General features: G+C 49.8%; 1 protein-coding gene across 4 annotated transcripts in view; it reads left to right on the forward strand.

Annotated features, from left to right (window-relative positions):
* The first annotated feature begins 1,037 nt into the window (after window positions 1-1,037).
* ZER1 (zyg-11 related cell cycle regulator) overlaps window positions 1,038-19,466 on the forward strand; it is a 30,842-nt gene continuing 12,413 nt past the window's right edge. Inside the window, exons 1-8 of one of the 4 annotated variants that reach the window (XM_025475377.3) lie at window positions 1,038-1,193; window positions 12,490-12,740; window positions 14,821-14,971; window positions 15,184-15,620; window positions 15,911-16,087; window positions 16,929-17,043; window positions 17,209-17,355; window positions 17,716-17,889. In XM_025475377.3, coding sequence (XP_025331162.1) covers window positions 12,583-12,740; window positions 14,821-14,971; window positions 15,184-15,620; window positions 15,911-16,087; window positions 16,929-17,043; window positions 17,209-17,355; window positions 17,716-17,889 — 1,359 coding nt within the window. In that variant the 5' untranslated portion in view covers window positions 1,038-1,193; window positions 12,490-12,582. Of the gene's footprint in view, window positions 1,194-4,251; window positions 4,358-12,489; window positions 12,741-14,820; window positions 14,972-15,183; window positions 15,621-15,910; window positions 16,088-16,928; window positions 17,044-17,208; window positions 17,356-17,715; window positions 17,890-19,466 lie in introns of those variants that run through there. The other 3 variants (XM_025475379.3, XM_049115011.1, XM_025475378.2) reach the window with 3 other exon arrangements.

Genomic DNA, 19,466 nt, shown 5'->3' on the forward strand with positions numbered 1-19,466 from the left:
GAAGAAGAAGAGGAGGAGGAGGAGGAGGAGGAGGAGGAGGAGGAGGAGGAGGAGGAGGAAGGAGAAGGAGAATTGGCGGGGCGGGGGGGGGGGGGGACGGATATGTCAAGAAAGTAGCTTCTAAACTGAGCCCAGAAGGTGGAAGAAAGAGCAAGTTGGCTATGTACACAGCAAGAGCGTTCAGTTGGGAAGATTATTTGAGCCCATAGGAGAGAAGATCATTCAAAGACCCAAAGATGGGATCCCTGTGTGGCTCAGCGGTTTGGCACCTGCCTTCGGCCCAGGGTGTGATCCCGGGTTCCTGGGATCGAGTCCCTCGTCGGGCTCCCTGCATGGAACCTGCTTCTCTGTGTGTGTCTCTCATTAATAAATGCATACAATTAAAAAAAAAAAAAAAGACCCAAAGACGCTTTAAAGCTGTGTGGATTGGAGAATGGGACGGAGGGCAAGTCGGAGGAGGAGGACAAGAGCCTGGAGAGGTGATCCTAGTGGCCCGTGTCAGGGGTTGTAAGCAGGGGAGTTCTAAGTGGGAGAAAACCCCGCTCAGGGGATGGCGGGGGAGATCTGCGCGACCCCCAGGACCCGGGGCCCAGGGAAACGTAGGCGCCAAGCGACTCCCACGCCCCCACGTGGCGGCCCGTTAAGTAGCGGGCGAGGCGGGCGCGCGGGGCCGCGTGGGAGCGCTACCTGCGGAGCTGGGGGGGGGGGCGGGGGGACGCTCGCCGGGGCGCGGGGGGCGGCGACAGGGGGCGCCCAGAGAGACGTCGGCGCTGACGCGGGAGGTGGAGTCCGTCCCGCCCGTCACCACTGCCCGGGCTCCCCTGGTCCGCCGGCCCCAGCGGGCCCCCCCCTCCGAGGCAGGGGAGCCCCCGGAGCAGCGTGCTCGGGACCCAGCGGGGCCCACCCACACTCCGCAGCCCGCAGCCCCGGCCCCGGCCCCGCCCGGAGAGGAGCCGCCGCGCGCGCCCCGGAACCTTCGGCCGCCGCCGCCCGCGTTCGCCGCGGGACCTGTCGGGGGAACCCGTTCGCTGTTGCTAAGGGGCGGCCCCGGAAGTGACGCGCCCCGGGTTTGTTGACAGCGGAGGCGGCGGCGGCTGCAGGCTCCGAGCCTCAGGAGCCGGATCGGGGGAGGGGCCGGGCCCCAGAGCCAGCACCCGGCGGCCCTCAGCCCCGCCCGCAGCCCTAAGGGCAAGGTAACGGCCACGGGGTCCCCCCCGGCGCGACCCCCTCCCACGCGGGGCTCCAGTCCCCGGGATCCCAAGCTCCGCCCCGCCGACCCCCGTCTCCCGCAGACCCCGGCCCTAGCCTGACGAGATGCCCTGTCTCCCTGGCGCTGTGGCCCCGGATTCCCCCGGGCCGCATCGCTCGCTTTCCTCGCGGAGGAAGCGAGTAAGCATCCCGTCCGCTCCCGGGGCGGAGGGATTTATCTGCGTCCGTCCCCTTTCCCTTCTGCCTCAGGCGCCTCGGCATCGCTGCTGCAACCTACTGCACAGGTCCATTGCGGCCAATGGTGGGAGGGCTCCTTTCTCTGCCCCTGCTGCCAGGTCTGAGAAACGTGCCTTTAAAACTGAGCTCCCTTCCTCCCGAAAGAAAATGACGCCCTGTCGGATGCCCCTACAAAATGGGGGATCGATATAGGGCTAAAGAACCAGCCTCTGCCCCTCCTACCTGTTGGACGAGCTTAAGTTCCACCAAAGCCATGCTTAAAAGCTCAGGGACGGCTTGGGTTCTGGAACGGCTCCCAAAAGGGATGACAAGGTGCAGGAAATCCAGCAGGATGAGAAAGGGATGGGCTGGGGTTGCAAACCTGAGGGGCAAGGGAGCCTAGCCTGATAGGTGAGTTGAAAGTGAAACTGACTGCTGGCCATTATAGTTTTGTGGGTGGAAATTGACTTGGCTGCTCTTTTGGCCCAAGGAGTCCAAGATTTCCAGTCTTTGCCTGTGCCTGTCATTGGGCTTGGCTCATTACGGAGGGGGGAAGCCTCATGCCTCCACGGGGGAAAAACACCCCCTATAATCTTTCCTACAGAATGTTCCTTTTCAGGGTTCAAAATGGTTAGAATGAGTATTGGAAGGCAGCTTTGAAAAGAGTTACAGGAGGCTATGCTTAGAGCAGGAGGTGGTTGCCAGTGGTGAGGGGTCTCTGTTTCAGTTTATTGCTTCATTCAGAAAATAAGAAACCTGTAATATTTAGAGTGTCCATGGAGAAGAATAAAGCAGGAAGGGCCATGACAAGGGCCAGAGAGTGGGGTCACCTTTTTGGAGACGTTGACCAGAAAAGGTTGCTAATAAGGTGATATCTGAGCAAAGTCTCTAATAAGGTGGCATCTGAAGGGAGGGAGGGAGCAAGCCACGCATGTCTGTCTACAGACAGAGCATTCAACAGCAAGTGCAAAGGTCCTGAGGTTATATATCTGATGATTTTAAGAAACAACAAGAGGACAATAGAGCTGGAGCAAAGTGAAGGATGGGAAGAGTGGGAGCCAGATAACGGTGGGGAGAATGTCAGGGGCTGTCTCTGTGATACAGGGTCCCTGAGTATCTAAAGGAACACCCTGTCAGAACTGTACAAACATGGTGGTCAGAGAAAACAGATTTGTCTTAGATGACAAATAGCCATTATGCTCTGGCCCAGCATTTTTTTTTTTTAATTTTTATTCATGAGAGAGAGAGAGAGACAGGCAGAGGGAGAAGCAGGCTCCATGCAGGGAGCCTGACGTGGGACTCAATCCCAGGTCTCCAGGATCAGGCCCTGGGCTGAAGGCGGCACTAAACCGCTGAGCCCCCCGGGCTGCCATGGCCTGGCGTTATAAGTACTCTTTTTCTATCTTTGTAGTGACCATTGATGGAATTAATACCAAAAGGATGGCCATAGAGCACTGTAGTTAGGTCATGCGGCTGCTTCCTGGTTGTGAGAACTTGGGCAAGGGACCATCTCATTGTCCTCATCTGTAAAATAGGGTTGTTGGGCTTAATGAGACATCAAGCACTGAAGTGCTTAGCACACTGTTTAGCATGGTTTAAGTACTTGGTATCTAACAGTTGTGATGATGGCAGTAGCCGTGATGAGGAACTGTTTGCATGTGTCTATCTCAAAGCCTTTCTTTTTAGCACCAGCTGGTGGTGCCACCAGCTCTGGCTGCCTCCCTGAGCTAGTAGAATTTTGCAGAACAGGGTAGGTGGGAGGGACACAGTGGATTCCTGTCACCCCTCAGTGGGAACAATGCTTGCGTATCCTACAGGGAGGATGGTAGCTTGGTCTTGGATTTCTTGATGCCAGTAGAAGGTGGTGGGGGTTCACTGACACCTTACAGCTCTGAGTGTCTTTTTAAAAAGAGCACAGCAATCCCCATTCTGCCATGTAAAATGGACAAAATGATACTGCCGACAGAAATGTGACATGAGGATAGGTTGGGAAGGATGGTCTATGTTGGTTCCAGACGTGGTTGGGGTATGTGTGGCTGATCTGCTGATGGTGAGTGTTAATCGAAGAAGTACCCAGCAGAGGCTAAGATTTTGCAGCCTGCCTTATAGGGAGTGGAATAATGGCTGATCTCCCTCCTCACCCCTTAAGCCTGGACTTTATCATCAGGCCTGGGTCATAAACTGAACAGGGTGACTGGGCCTGATGATTTAAAAATGAAAAGCCAAAGCTCTTGGATGCTGAGAGCCAGCATATCCGAGCGGCTGTTGTGGCTAGAACCTAGGACTAGCCACCTGGGGCCCTGGGTTCAAGCTCCAGCTCTGCTGCTAGCTCACTGTGTGAACTTGGGCAAGTTCCATCCCATCTGGGCTTCAGTTTTCCCATCTGTATATTAACTCTGAAGGCTGTTGGAAGGATGAAATGAGACATAAGTGGTGAAAGAATTTGGAGCACTCTAAAGCACTCTACAAAGGTAGAGAACAGTTCTTATTATTATTTTCTTAAAGATTATTATTTATTTATTCATAGAGATGCAGAGAGAGAGAGAGGCAGAGACACAGGCAGAGGGAGAAGCAGGCTCCATGCAGAGAGCCTGACGTGGGACTCTATCCCGGGTCTCCAGGATCACGCCCTGGGCTGCAGGCGGCGCTAAACTGCTGTGCCACCGAGGCTGCCCAGTTCTTGTTATTATTATTAATGCTGTCGGTACCTCAGCTGTTCTTGACTCCTGAAATGCCACTTCACGGACCCCTGTTGGGTCATCTATTTTGGGACCAACATTCTTTATCTGGCTCAGTCACTAAAGCTGATTTTCCACCTTCCAAAACAAACAGAAGGCTCTCCTCAAGCATTATTCCTAGGAGAGCACTCCATAATGATTGGTCACCACCTTCTGGACATTATTTCATGGCATCTCCTCATCAAACCTACAAGGTAGGTGGCGTTCGCAACACATTGACTGATAAAGGACCCTGATGAATATTGAGGCTGGTAAATATTGCTTGGGGATCTCATCATAACAGCTGAAGCTCCTTCATCTTCACCCAACCAGCCACACACCCACTGTGTCATGGAGATGCCCTGGGTCACCAGTGTCCCCACTAAGAAGCTTCTAGTTGTGGGTCAACATGATATATGCTCATAGGACAGTTATCAGCAATAACAGATCATCTGCGCTCAGTGCCTAAGGACACTCAGAGCTGTAAGGAGTCAGTGAAGCCTCAGCAGCAGAAACAAGCCCTGAGGCGGGGAGAAATAGTTCTGCCCATAGCGTCATGAGAGAGAGAGCCAGGCACCTGCTGGGGGACCTTGGGCAGGTCATCACACATCTTTGAACCATGGTTTGTTCATCTGGAAAACAAAATAATATGTCCCTCATAAGTTATTTGTGCCTTTAGTGAGAACATGCATGGAAAGCTTGACACTCTGGAGTCTCATCTAACGTATACATGTCTGTCTGTTGCTAAGTACAGATAGACCCTCGTACCTATACATAGTCCGTGGCAGATACTTGGCCACTCAGAGCCTCAGCTGCCTATTTGTAAGTTGTAGGCTTTATTATTATTTTTGTTAGTTGTAGGCTTTAATAACTCCTGCTTCATGTGGTTGCTCAGGGAATTAAATGACCTAAAGGATATCGAGTACTTAGAATTCTTGGAGTATTGTACTCAGCCTGGGTGTGGTGTGATCATGAAGTTTGAGTGCAAGCTTGGAACCCAGGTATCCCCGAGGCCCCTCTGCCTCCAGGTGGCACCAGTGAGCAGTGAGGTGCATCCCTTCATTCCATGTCTGCATCTTCTTAATGTCACCTGCTTTGCAGATTAGGCTCGGGAGGCCAGCAACCCCTTGGGATGCTTTCCAACCCTGGCCTGCACCCTGGCCCCTGGGAGATGCTGGCACTTGCCCTGACTCCCCTCATGGCAGCTTCCCAACCCCCAATATCTGGCCTGGGATCTGCTCCCTCCTGGAAAGCTTCCAGCTTCTGTAAATAGGGCATTTGTTTGAATTTTCCCCCCCGCACTTGGGTTAATATTTCACAAGGTGGGCGCTGCTCCAAGGCTCAAGCTTCTGGCTCCCCAGCCTCTCAGCCGGTGTTGGGCCGCTGGTGGGGTCCCATGCTCCCTCCGGACCGCAGTTTCTCTCCCTGCTGCACTGCATGTACGGAAGACCCTGTGGTGCAATGAGAAGCACGGGTTTGGTTTAGGATGGCGTCCTCTGTCATCAGTTGTGTGATTTCAGGCAAACCTCAGTATCTGAGGGGTAACAGTCAGTAGTCAATACCTCAGCTGCTATAGTGAGGTCAGGGCAAAGGCAAACCTTCATTCTAACGCGTGCTAGGCACAGGCTGGCACAGAGGATCCGGGAGCCTGCAAGCAGAATGGGTTCCCATCCTCTAGGAGCTCATGGGCTATGGGAAAGGTTGTTCCACAATTGTTATACGAATGACAATTAGCTTCAAGTACAGGATCCTAGGGAATGTCATCGGTTAAATAAGAACTATATGTCCCAAAGCGTGAGGGGCTCAGCATCCCACCTGGAAGCAACCAGTGTGGAGATTGTGGCCACCGCTTCTCTTTTCTGCCTTCTCTGCTGCCTGCCCTCCCTGCCCCCTATGTCAGAGCTCAGGATGTAACCTGCTAGAGAAGGGATAGAGTAAGACACAGGATTCTTCTTATTGTGTGGTGTACTCTCATAATCTGAGTTCCCTGTGTCGCCAGTTACCAGAATTCCAGATGCCAGTGCTTGCCACAGGAATGAGGAGCCCTCGGGTGGGAATGGGGAGGGTAGAGATGGCTGTGTCTGGTAGGCGCCAGACCTGCATGGGGCACAAGAGGCAGGCCGCCCCAGGCCTCTCAGCCTCTGTGCCAAGATGACGACAGCCCCTTCATCCTCCAGCTCACACCAAAGAGTGGTTAGCAGATGGTACCATCTGCCTGGTTTGTCTTGAGGAGAGCAGTTTGGGATGACGTTAGTGGCTGAAAGGGTAGTATTTCTTCTACCTGGGGAGCAGGGGTAGGTCCTGGTAGGTACCTGGGTAACTGGGCTCAATCCTGCAGAAAAGGCATAACCCCTGGTGCCACTCTGTCATTCAGAGTGGTGGGAGTTCCTCTGTGGCTACTGGGGCCTCCCCCTATCCTGGCACAGTGGGCAGGGAGGATACAAGAGTGTGCCTTGTCCCCCGGGTTCCATGTCTGGCACAACCTACAGTCTCTCGTCTCTTCCACAGGCATGTGTTGAAACCCTACAATGTATCAGGCCCACACAGGGTATTCAACACTTCCTTTGTCCAGCAAATTATCTTGGAATAGGGCCTGTGGTACCAGCATCCCATACCCTCTGACCTTTCAGACTGTGCACATCTATTCCTTCTTCCTGGAATGCCTTTTCCTTCTCTCCCCACCACCAGAGTTAACTATGACTCATCTTTTGGGTTGCAGCTGAAATGTCACTTCCAAGGAAGCCTGCCCATGACTCCCCAGTCCAGGGCAGTTCCCCTGGCATAGGTATTCAGAGTCCCAGGTGCCTCTTTCTCCTTCAGAACATTGGTCCCAGTGACATGGTGTGCGGTTTGTGTGCTTATTAGGTGGATGTCTGTCTCCCTCAGATTCCGTTTGCTCCATAAGGATGAGGACGTTGTCTGGTTTCACTTGCCACTGAACCCACAGTGCTACTGAGTAGATAAATAAGTGGCCTGAGCTCAGTGCAGGGTGATGCCACACAAGACAGCTCAGTTCCTGCCTTCATGGAACTGGCCACCTGGCAAGGAAGCCCATAACTAAACCAGCATTAGGTTCAAAGTGTTAGTTGTTACAGTGGGTCAAGGGTGCACAGCAGGGAAGTGATGTTGATATTAAAGCCTGAGATATACACGGAGCAGCTAGTGAAGGGGCCTTCAAAATGGTGTGGAGTGTGGGCTGGAGTGTGTGTGGCCGGGGATGCTTCCTGGAGGAGGGACACAGATGTGTTTTGAGGGTGGGAGTAGTATTTAGAATAGAAAGTGGGGTAATGCATTGACTTGGGATGCTCCCAGTTGAAAGAAAACAGGTTGAGCAAAGGTCTGAAGGTGACCCCGTGCTTAGGGCCTGTTGCCAGTACCATGAAGGAGGCCAGGCCGGCTACAGTAGGGGGCCAGAAGGCTGGCTGCGGTTTAGGAGGCCTTGAGTGACTGCTCAAAGACATGGACCCAGTTTCCAGCAGGGTATGCTTTGCTGCCAGCGGTGCTTCCCAGACTCCTGTTTCCCAGGGAAGATCTGGAAGTGAATGAAGGTAAAGGAAGATCGTGCCCAGTGCCCAGGCAGCCTGTTTATTGTGCCTTCCCTCAAGGGCAGCACACAGCCAGTGGGACAGCTGGCACCACAGGCCTTTGTGGCAAGAGACCAGGCCTGGAGAGCACAGGCCTGGCACTGGGTAGGAGCAGACCCTGCTGTGTTGGGGACCAAGGCAGGTGAGGCAGGAGAAGGGGATGATGATGGTGATGGTGATAACAGTAGTTGTAATAATAGCCAATTTTCATTGAGCACTTACCATGGACCATGTGCCAGGCTAAGCTCCAATATTCCATGTTATCCTCTCACAGTCCCCTCTTTTTTAGAGAAGAAACCGAAGCACAGAGAGGTGAAGACACTTGCTCAAGTTCATCTGCTCTTAAGTGGTAGGGCTGGAACTAGAAGCTGGGTGGGCCTGACTCCAGAGCTCTCAGAGCACTGTCATCAGTAAGTGGTGGCACCAGAAGTTAGAGCTTGCGACTCCAGAGGGCACAGGGCTCTGTGGCCATGACCAGATTTTTAGAGCCGCCCAGAAGATTCAAATTCAACTCAACTTCCGGTTTCCAGGAAGCCGGGGGCAATGTTGGGCCCTGAACTCCTTCAGAACTTTCCAAGGGGTGACATGAGAGAATCCAGAGACCAGGTTCAAATCCCACTTCAGACAGAGCTTGAGTTTTCTCATCTGCAAGATGGGATCATAACTATTCCTTGTGTACTTAGTCTCTTAAAGTGTGAGACCAAGCGTTTCCCCAACATGCATGGGGCTCTCCAGCAGCCCCGTGAAGTGGGGATTATTATCCCCATTTTCCAGATGAGGAAACTGAGGTCCAGAGAGTTTAAGTAATTTATAGTGAATTGTAGAACTGGGTTGAAACATAGATTTATCTGATGACAGAACCTGCACTTAAAAAAAACAAAAAACCTATTGAAGTACAAACTAGCTAGGGAAACGCCTGGAAAGGGTGACTGGACAGTCTGATGAATTTCCACAAGTGAACATACCTTCGCTGAGGCCCCCCTGCCACTTTCTAATCACTGCTTCTCTGCAAAGGGAATCGCTACCCTGACTTCTAACACCATGGATTCATTTTGCCTATCTCCTCCCCTTTCTGATATAGACTCTGGGAGGAAGATAGTTTGGATTAATTCCTTACTTTCTTTGGTTTTGTAAATGGTTGATTGTTTTCGATCTTGTTCACTCACTTCGAATGTGAAGGTTCAGTTTTCATTCTCTCTCAGCCACTTGTCGCTGAGGAGCTACACTCTCAGCATCACTTAATGAACTCCGGCCCCATCTAACTGTGGACCTCTTTGGTGTTCAGGAATTTTCTTAACTTTTATTGAATTATACATTTTTTAAAATCACACATCATAATATACAGGTCCCAGATATCCCCAAAGTGAACATACCTGTATATCCAGCACTCAGATGAGGGACTAGAAGCTTCTCAGCACCCAGCCAAATCCACAAAGTAACTGCAGTCCTATCTTCTATTACCATAGATCAGATTATTCTGTTGTTGCTTTCTTAACTCAATGGAGTAAAACATGAATGGATTCATTCAGTGTGTAATATGTTATATGCTCTTTTGTACCTAACTCCTTTCACTAAACATTGGGAGGTTCATCCAAGCTGTTGTGTTAACAATCATTTGTATGTTCTTATTTCCCTTAATTTCATTGGTGAGGGGCAGCCCCAATGGCCCAGCAGTTTAGCGCTGCCTTCACCCCGGAGTGTGATCGTGGAGACTCGGGATCGAGTCCCGCATCGGGCTCCCTGTGTGGAGCCTGCTTCTCCTTCTGCCTGTGTCTCTGCCTCTCTCTCTGTGTGTCTGTCATAAATAAATAAATCTTAAAAAAGAAATTTCATTAGTGAGTATACCGTAATTATTCATTCTAACGTCAGGGGCATTCAGACTCTTTTCTGGTTTTGGCTATTCTGAATAATGCTTCTCTAAACATTCTAGTTTGTGTCTTTGGGGGAACATGTATATGTGTATCTCTGTTGGGTGTATGCCTAGGTTTGGAATTTCTGGACATTGAACATATGTGCATATTCAGCTTTAGAAGATAGTGTCACACAGTATTCTGTTATATTGTCAATCCACACCAGTTTGCACTCCCACCCACAGCTTGGGTGACATCCCATTGTTCCATCTTCACCACAGCACAGGCTTGTTATTGCCTGGATTGTTTCCAGTTGAGCCATTCTGGTGGATGGAAAATAGTACCTCAGGTGGTTTTACTGATACTAATGAAGCTGAGTCCTTTTCTAGATGTCCATATGTCTTTTGCTCATTTTTTAGTTGAATGCTATGTCCTTTTAAAAACAGTTTGGAAGAGTTGCTTGAGTAGTTCAGTTGGTTAAACATCTGACTCTTGATTTCAGCTCAGGTCATGACCTTAGGATTCATAGATCAAGCCCTGGGATGGGCTCTGTGCTCAGTGGGGAGTCTGCTGGGGATTCTCCCTCTTCCTCCGCACCTCACCCTGCTCACTTGTGTGTGTGCACAAATGTGCATGCACATTCTCTCTCTCTCTCTCAAATTAATAAATAAATCTTTTGAAAAAATAATTTGGAAGCACCCGGCTTGCTCAGTCGGTAGAGCATATAACTTAGGGTTGTGAGTTCAAGCCCCATAATGGGTGTAGAAATTCCCAAAATCTTAAAAAAAAAAAAAAAAAAAAGATTTGTAGAAAATGTTTATATAGGGCAGCCCCGGTGGCGCAGCGGTTTAGCGCTGCCTGCAGCCCAGGGCATGATCCTGGAGACCCTGGATCGAATCCCACGTCAGGCTCCCTGCATGGAGCCTGCTTCTCCCTCCGCCTGTGTCTCTGCCTCTCTCTCTCTCTCTCTCTCTCTCTCTCTCTCTCTCTGCATCTCTATGAATAAATAAATAAAATTAAAAAAAATCTTTAAAAAAAAAGAAAATGTTTATACATACTGAATATGAGTCATTTGATGGATATATTATTGGAAATATCTTCTAGTCTATGGCTTATCCTTTCTCTTTCTTAATAATATTTTCTGATGGACGGAGTGTTATGTTTTAAGGCAGTACAATTAATTTCTCTTTTTGGTTTCTAGGGGTTTTTTGTACCTTGTTTAAGAAATGATTGCCTACTCTAAAATCATAAGATAGACTCCCATGTTTTCTTCTAGAAACCTTGTTGTAGGGGATCCCTGGGTGGCGCAGCGGTGCAGCGGTTTAGCGCCTGCCTTTGGCCCAGGGCGCGATCCTGGAGACCTGGGATCGAGTCCCACGTCGGGCTCCCGGTGCGTGGAGCCTGCTTCTCCCTCTGCCTGTGTCTCTGCCTCTCTCTCTCTCTCACTGTGTGCCTATCATAAATTAAAAAAAAAAAAAATTAAGAAACCTTGTTGTATTACCCTTCACATATAGGTCTGTGGTCCATCTTCAATTAATTTTTGTGTATGTATGAACAGAAGTTTCTTCACTTCAATGCAGATTGCTTTATAATTTTTCCTTTATGAGTCTTATTTAAGGAATCTTTACCTAGCTCGAGGTCATGAAGATAGTAGGAAACTTTAGGGGTTGTTGTTGTTTTTTTTTTTTTTTTTTTTTAAGGCTTTTTTTTTTTTTTTTTTTTTTTTTTTTTTTTTAGTAATCTCTACACTCACGACCCCAAGATCAAGAGTTACACGCTCCACCAACTGAGCCAGCCACGTGCCTCGACTTTTCTTTTCTTTCTTTTTTTTTTTTCGTTCTATTGTCTCTATGCCCAAGGTGGGGCTCGAACTCACAACCCCAAGTCAAGTGTCACATGCTCTTCTGACTGAGCCGGCCAGGCACCCCCTAACTTTAGTTTTTTAATAACAGTTTTATTGAGCTACAGTTCCTATACCATACAGTATACCTATTTAGCATAGATAATTCTGTGATTTTTAGTATATTCAGAGTGTGTGACTGCTACCATAATCAATTTTCGAACATTTTTATCACCCCAGAAGAAACTCTACCCATTAGCAGTCATTCTCCATTCCTCACTACCCCCCAGCTGCCACTAATCTATTAGGCTGCCACTAATCTATTTCTGTCTCTACAGCTTCACCCATTTGGGCTGAACATTTCATATAAATGGAATCATGTAATATATGGCCTTTTGTTTGGTTTTTCTCACTTAGCACAGTGTTTTCAAGGTCTGTCCATGCTGTAACAGGTGTCAATACCTCATTCCTGTTATGGCTGAATAATATTCCATTATATGGATAGATCACTTCTGTTTATCCATGCATCAGTTGATGGAAAGAGTTTCCACTTTCTGGCTATTATGAATAATACTGCTGTGAACATTAATGTATAATTTTTTATGTGGACATCTATTTCACTTCTCTTGGGAGGATCCTCCATTCTTAATCCTCTACAGATTCAGTGACAACATGTCTATAAGGCCCTGGTATATATGGAATGTTTACACAGTGACAGCTGTTTATGGATTAGGTTACATAGTATGGGACACACCAATGTCACTGTTAATGAAAGACCCTGTTATCCTCACCCAGACGTTGAATCCCCAGCACATGCATGTCTGCCCACAGACACTGTGAAGGGATAAAAATGCTTAGACAAGGCCCCTTGCTTTTTGCAGGTCAAAGCACACATAGCTAGTGGCATAGCAGAGGGGAGCAGGGAAGGAATCAGGAGCCCTGGGGCATGCTTCTGCTAAGCTGCTAATTTGAGTATGACATTTCCTCAGTTTCCCTACTTAGAGAGTGGGCATAGGGCAGCCGGTGGTTGTGACTTTTATGTGGGGCTCACTTAGCTGCTTCTTGTTTCCCAGGCTGTGGTTCTGCCAATGATCCTGTGAGTGCTGAGGAGTCACCACTGCCCCTAGGGGCCCCTGTCCTAGATCTGTCCATCTGCCTCCCCCAGCATGGCGTCTGACACCCCCGAGTCCCTTATGGCCCTCTGCACCGACTTCTGCCTGCGCAACCTGGATGGCACGTTGGGCTACCTGCTGGAAAAGGAGACTCTGCGACTACATCCAGACATCTTCCTGCCCAGCGAGATCTGCGACCGGCTTGTCAATGAGTGAGCAGGCGGGGGGCTGGGGCACGGCCATGAGTCTTAGCTTGACAGAATGTGGAGGCTCTGAGACCGTCAAGTGCACTAGGCGGGGATGTGGCTATGGATACACATGAGTGACAGGGTGTGCATGCCCTTGGGTATCAGTGGGCGCAGGAGAACACTGGTATATTCATAACCATAAAGTTACATGTGTGCATGTTGGTATGTGTGTGGAGGGGTGTGCGTGTTTAGGAATGGGTATATACACACATGGGCATCTGCAGCACGGGGTGTGTTTGAGTATATAATTGCAAGTGCGCATTACATCTATGAGAGATCAGAGCCTTTGGCTCAGGTCATGAACCCAGGGTCTTGGGATTGAGCCCCACAATGGGCTCCCTTGCTCAGCAGGGAGCCTGCTTCTCATTCTCCCCCATCCTTCCCCCTGGCTCGTGCTCTCTCTCTCACTTGCTCTGCTCTCTCTCTCAAATAAATAAATGAAATCTTTTTAAAGAAAATTAAAAGTTTCTGTATGTTAGTAAATTGAACACCAATAAAAAAAAAAAAAAAAGAAAAGAAAAAAAAAGAAAAACAAAACACTGAGATCCAAAAAAAAAAAAAAGAAAGAAAATTAAAAGCAACTTGCATAATAAACAAAGGAGTTCTGTGCTGATCCATATGTGTGTAAATGCCTGTGTGTGTACTGATAACAAATAATGGATCCATGACCAGGAATCAAATCATTCAGAAAATCTTTGTGTGGACCCTCCAAGGGACTCCTCACTATTAGAGGGTCCTAGCAATAGGATACACTTTCACTCACCTCAGGAAGTTCAGTCTGGATGCCCAGAAAGGAAATTGTTAGAGCAAACAGTTGCATATAAAAGTGGGAACTTGTGGGGTGCCTGGCTGGCTCAGTTGGTGGAGCGTATGACTCTTGATCTTGGGGTTATGAGTTTGAGCTTCATGCTAGGGGTGGAGATTATTTAAAAATAAAATATTTTTTTTCTTAAGATTTATTTATTTATTTGAGAGAGAAAGAGCATGAGCAGGAGGGGCAGGAGAGAGAGAGAGAGAGAGAGAGAGAGAGAGACCAAGCAGACTCCTCACAGAGTACAGAGCCTGACAAGGGGCTCAATTAAGCTACCCAGGCACCCTCTATTTTATTTTGTTTTTTAAATATTTTATTTTTAGGGGTGCCTGGGTGGCTCAGTCGATTGAGCAGCTGACTCTTGATTTTGGCTCAGGTCATGATCTCAGGACTATGAACTTGAGCCCCACATTGGACTCCATGCTCAGCAAGAAGTCTGCTTCTCTCCCTCTCCCTCTGCCCCTCCCCTTGCTTGCTCACTTTCTCTCTAAAATGAATAAATAAATCTGAAAAACATAAATAAAATAAATCTGAAAAAGAAAAGAAAAAAAAGTGGGAACTTTTATGTGATCTAAGGACAGAGCCCAACTTGTAAGCATGTTCTGAGCATTTAAGGTGGATCAGGTACTTGCTTGGATGCTTTGCAGACCAGAGTTATGTCCATTTTACAAATGAAAAAACTAAAGTCTGGGAAAGTTCCATGACTTGTGTGAAGTTGCCCAGGTAATGAACAGCCAAGCCAGGATTTAGATTCCAGAATGTTTGACTCCAAAACCACCAGACCGAGATTCTTGCATCAACTGTCATCTCAAACAGAGTCTTATTGGGCGCTTGTCCTATACCCAGCTGGAAGTGTTAAACCCCTTGGCTTAATCTTCCTGTTAAAAAGGGTCCTGGGAGGGGCTGATCAAGGAAGCTGGTTTAAAGATGAGGAGTATGGACGTGTATGTTTGTAATAGATGTGTACAGTTTGAGGAAGAAGAGTTTAGGATTTGCTCTTGATTAGAGGTCCCTTCATCAACTTTGCTCTCCTCGTGCCTGGGGCCACTCTTCGTCTCACCTGCAGGGAGATCAGGGTCCACTCAGGTACTGTTAGAAAGAGGGGTAGGGGATGGAGATGGAAGTTACTGACTAGTGATGAGGGAAGGTTTCAGAGATAGGAGGGCTGGTGCCGAGCCTTGCGGATGAGGGTCCCTGGGCCCTTCCCACTAGCCAGGCCTTCTTCCCTCCCAGGTACGTGGAGCTGGTCAATGCCGCCTGCAACTTTGAGCCGCATGAGAGCTTCTTCAGCCTTTTCTCTGACCCCCGAAGCACCCGCCTCACCCGGATCCATCTCCGAGAGGACCTGGTGCAGGACCAGGACCTGGAGGCCATCCGCAAGCAGGTGAGACCTGCGTCACCAGCTAGTGGGGATGGGCATGGGGAGGCCAGCCTGAGGCAGTCAGTGAGTCCGGGGCCGGGGCGCTCCCCTCCAGCACAAGAATTGGGCGCTCCCCTACCTTGTGCATGCCCTTCTGCGAGCCCACCTGTGGTCTGGGGCCAGGCCTGGAGGGTGGGGAGAGGCTGTGGCAATAACAGAGCTGTGCCTGCTGCTAGGACCTGGTAGAGCTGTACTTGACCAACTGCGAGAAGCTATCCGCCAAGAGTCTGCAGACGCTGAGGAGCTTTAGCCACACCCTGGTGTCCTTGAGCCTCTTCGGCTGTGCAAACATTTTCTACGAGGAGGAGAACCCAGGGGGCTGTGAAGACGAGTGCCTCGTCAACCCCACCTGCCAGGTGCTGGTCAAGGACTTTACCTTTGAGGGCTTTAGCCGCCTACGCTTCCTCAACTTGGGCCGCATGATCGATGGGGTCCCTGTGGAGTCCCTGCTACGGCCACTTAACTCCCTGGCTGCCTTGGACCTCTCGGGCATCCAGACGAGCGATGCGGCCTTCCTGACCCAGTGGAAAGACAGCCTGGTGTCCCTTGTACTCTACAACATGGACCTGTCAGACGACCACATCCGGGTCATCGTCCAGCTGCACAAGCTGCGGTGAGCTGCTGGCCCAGAGCTCACTGGGGTAGGGATGGAGAGGTGGGGGTTGGCAGTCCCAGGAGGCTTGGGAGCCCCTGGCTGGGCAGGAGTGGGCTTGGAAGATGCAGTCCCCTTCTTAAACCCAGTGTTTTGGCTGCATCAAGGCTGTTCAGGGCCTTAGGGTGCCAGCAGGTTCTCCCCCAGAATGCCCTGGAGCAGTTGTGGCATGGGCTGAAGGAGCAAGGGTCTCTGAGGCAGCCCCAACCTGTGTCCAGCTCCTGACCTGTGACCCCCACTCCAATCTCCAGACACCTGGACATCTCCCGAGACCGCCTCTCCAGCTACTACAAGTTCAAGCTGACTCGCAAGGTGCTGAGCCTCTTTGTGCAAAAGCTGGGGAACCTGATGTCCCTGGACATCTCTGGCCACATGATCCTGGAGAACTGCAGCATCTCTAAGATGGACGAAGAGGCAGGGCAGACTAGGTGGGGACCCACCTGCCATGGTTGCCAGCAGGGTGTCCAACAAGCATCCCTATGCCAGGTCCTATGCTGGGTGCTGGAGATAAAGAAATGAATCAGGCCCTGCCCTTTTGAGTCTGTATGAACTAGTAGGGATAGAGGAGCCATTAGGACCGCAGTAGGGGAGGCACAGGGCTGTGGGTTTGCCCTGAGGATCAGGATGGAGGAAGGAGGAATGACATCCAAGCTGTCCTGAAAGCTCCTGAGTTTGCCAGAGGAAAGGTATCCCAGCAGAAGGAACAGCATACACAAAGGCTGGAAGGTACAAGCTTGAGGAGTGACCAGGAAATTAGGATGCTCAGACTGGCTAGAGATGGGTGGTGACTGGATGGGCCAGCAGTATCTGCCATGTATTAGGTTTCACAGCAGATAGGTTACTTCCTGGCTTGTTTGGTTGAGAGATCTGATTTAAACCCATCCAGCTATAATTGGCTATAAGCCCTACCCCCAGCCATACTTTCACAGGGTTTGGTTGATTGGTGTGTCTCTTCATGATTGTTGGTTGAACTTTACATAAAGGTAATAATACATCCTCACTAGAATGGTACATAGTATTTTCCAAAGATGGCTGCAACAATATCTCCCATCCCACATGTTATACAATGTGACCTTGCTACCCTTCCATCAGGAGGTGTGGATCTATGTCCTCTGTCCTTAAAAAGCAGGAAAAAAAAAAAAAAGATGAGGCAGGAAGGCCTAGAAGAGGGCCCCAAGTAAATGCTTAGTTACCCCCAAGGAGAAGTTCTCCTAAACCCAGGGCAGCCCCAGTCCATACGCCACTGACCCTGACACCCTCTTCCCCCAGCATTGAGCCTTCCAAGAGCAGCATCATGCCTTTCCGGGCCCTGAAGAGGCCACTGCAGTTCCTAGGGCTCTTCGAGACCTCTCTGTGCCGCCTCACACACATTCCCGCCTACAAAGTGAGAAAGGGAGTCGGGGAGGGGAGGCATAGGGAGCCCTGGGACCAGGGAAGGGGGTGGGATGGGGGCCCCAAGGTGTCTGCCCTGGACCTAGAGATGGAGCTGGCATCTGGGGATCCCCCAGTTAGCTTCTTCCTGGTGGTTTTGAGCATGTTCCATTTCCAGGTAAGTGGTGACAAAAACGAGGAGCAGGTGCTGAATGCCATAGAGGCCTATACGGAGCACAGGCCTGAGATTACCTCACGGGCCATCAACCTGCTTTTTGACATCGCGCGTATCGAACGTTGCAACCAGCTTCTTCGGGCCTTGAAGGTCAGCCTCAGCCCTGGGGGTCCTCGGTCTCCTGTCCATCCCCACTTGGCAGGTGTTGGACTTGGTTGAGCTGTGTGCCCAGAGCCCCCATCTCTTCTCTGCACCTCTTCCCCAGGACAGGAGCAGTCCTACCCCCCTGAACCCCAGGCCTGCAGGGCCTTATTCCAGCACTGTCTTTTTCCCAGAACTGTGGCCCTGCCCTAGTCTCTGCCCCCAGCCCTCACTTCTGCTCTCAGAGAACAGGATTGGGGAAAGCTGTACCCCAGAGGACCTCTCCAGGCCCACTTGCAGAGCCCTAGGCCTGGCCTTGCACAACTCTAACAGGACTTGCCAACCCAGGCCTACCCTGTCTTCATATAGCTGGTCATCACAGCCCTCAAGTGCCACAAGTATGACAAGAACATTCAAGTCACAGGCAGCGCTGCCCTCTTCTACCTGACCAATTCCGAGTACCGCTCAGAGCAGAGCATCAAGCTGCGCCGACAGGTCATCCAGGTGGTGCTGAATGGCATGGAATCCTACCAGGAGGTGACGGTGAGCCCCCTGCCCACTATGGCCCTGCATGCTCTGGCCCAGCCACCCCTCCTCCTGTTCACCCTGTGTCCCAGCCTCACAAACCTAGTCCCTCATGAGGCCATGCTTGTTCGAACCCTTTTTTGCCTGGCTCTGTACTGCCCCCACCCCCACCCCTCTTACCCACTGCTCACTCCCAGACTCTGGGACCTGACATTCAAGACCCTGTAACCTGGCCCCACCTGACCAGTCCCCACCTGACCAGTCCATTACCCACTGCCACCCTCCACTCAGGGACCCTGTTCCTCTGCTCAGGCTGACTCCTCAGCCCTTCTGCCCAGTAATGCTCTGCTGGGTGGGGGATTGTTTTCCAATAGCTGATTTTATTATAAAAGTGACAAAAATTTTTACCTTAGAAAATTTATAATTACATATATAAAGGAAAAAAAAAAACAATCCCGCCACCCAGAGATAGCCACTATTGATGTTGGATACCTGTTGTTCTGGATTTAGCCTGTGCATGTTTATTTAGTAGATGGGGTCATTCTGCACTTACTGTTTGCATAACATAGATTTTTATTTCATCAGTGTCTTATGACTGTGAACATCTCCCATTTCACAAACGTTTTTACAACAGAATTTTTAAAATAATATTTATTTTCTATTTTCAAAAGTAAGACACCTAATGCTGAGAAAACAAATTCAAGTACCATTGACCCTTGAACCACATGGGTTTCAACCGTGCGGGTCCACTTAGATGCAGATTTTTTTTTTTTAAGATTTTATTTATTTATGTATGGGGGGGGGAGAAAGAGCAGAGGAAGGAGCAAGGAAAGGGACAAGTGGACTCCATGCTGAGCACAGAACCCAATGCAGGGCTCATCCCTAGATTCCTGAGATTATGACCTGAGCAGAAATCAAGAGTCAGACGCTCAACCAACTGAGCCACAAAGGCTCCGCCTGAAAAAAAAAAAAGATTTATTTTTTTACTTGAGAGAAATCAAGCAGGAGCAGAGGGAGGGGCATAGGAAGAGAGTGTGAGAAACTCTCAGGCAGGCTCTGCCCAGCACAGAATCCCATGCAGAGCTCTTGATCTCATGACCCTGAGATCATGACCAGAACTAAAATCGAGTTGGATGCTTAACCAACAGCCACCCAGGTGCCCCTGGATGCAGATTTTATTTGACAATACAGTACAATGCCAATGTATTTTCTCTTCCTTATGATTTTCTCACATTTTCTTTACTTTAGCTTACTTTTTTTTTTAATCTTTTTTTTTTTAATTTATTTATTTATGATAGTTACAGAGAGAGAGAGAGGCAGAGACACAGGCAGAGGGAGAAGCAGGCTCCATGCACCGGGAGCCCGATGTGGGATTCGATCCTGGGTCTCCAGGATCGTGCCCTGGGCCAAAGGCAGGCACCAAACCGCTGCGCCACCCAGGGATCCCTACTTTAGCTTACTTTATTATAAGACTACAGTACATGATACATACAATACACAAAATATGCTAATTGGCCATTGATGCTTATCAGTAAGGGGTTCTTGAAGTCCACAGTAGGCTATTAGTGGTGAAGTTTTGGGGGGAGTCAGAAGTT

Source organism: Canis lupus, chromosome 9 (assembly GCF_003254725.2).
Source record: "Canis lupus dingo isolate Sandy chromosome 9, ASM325472v2, whole genome shotgun sequence".
Taxonomy (NCBI): Eukaryota; Metazoa; Chordata; class Mammalia; order Carnivora; family Canidae; genus Canis; species Canis lupus.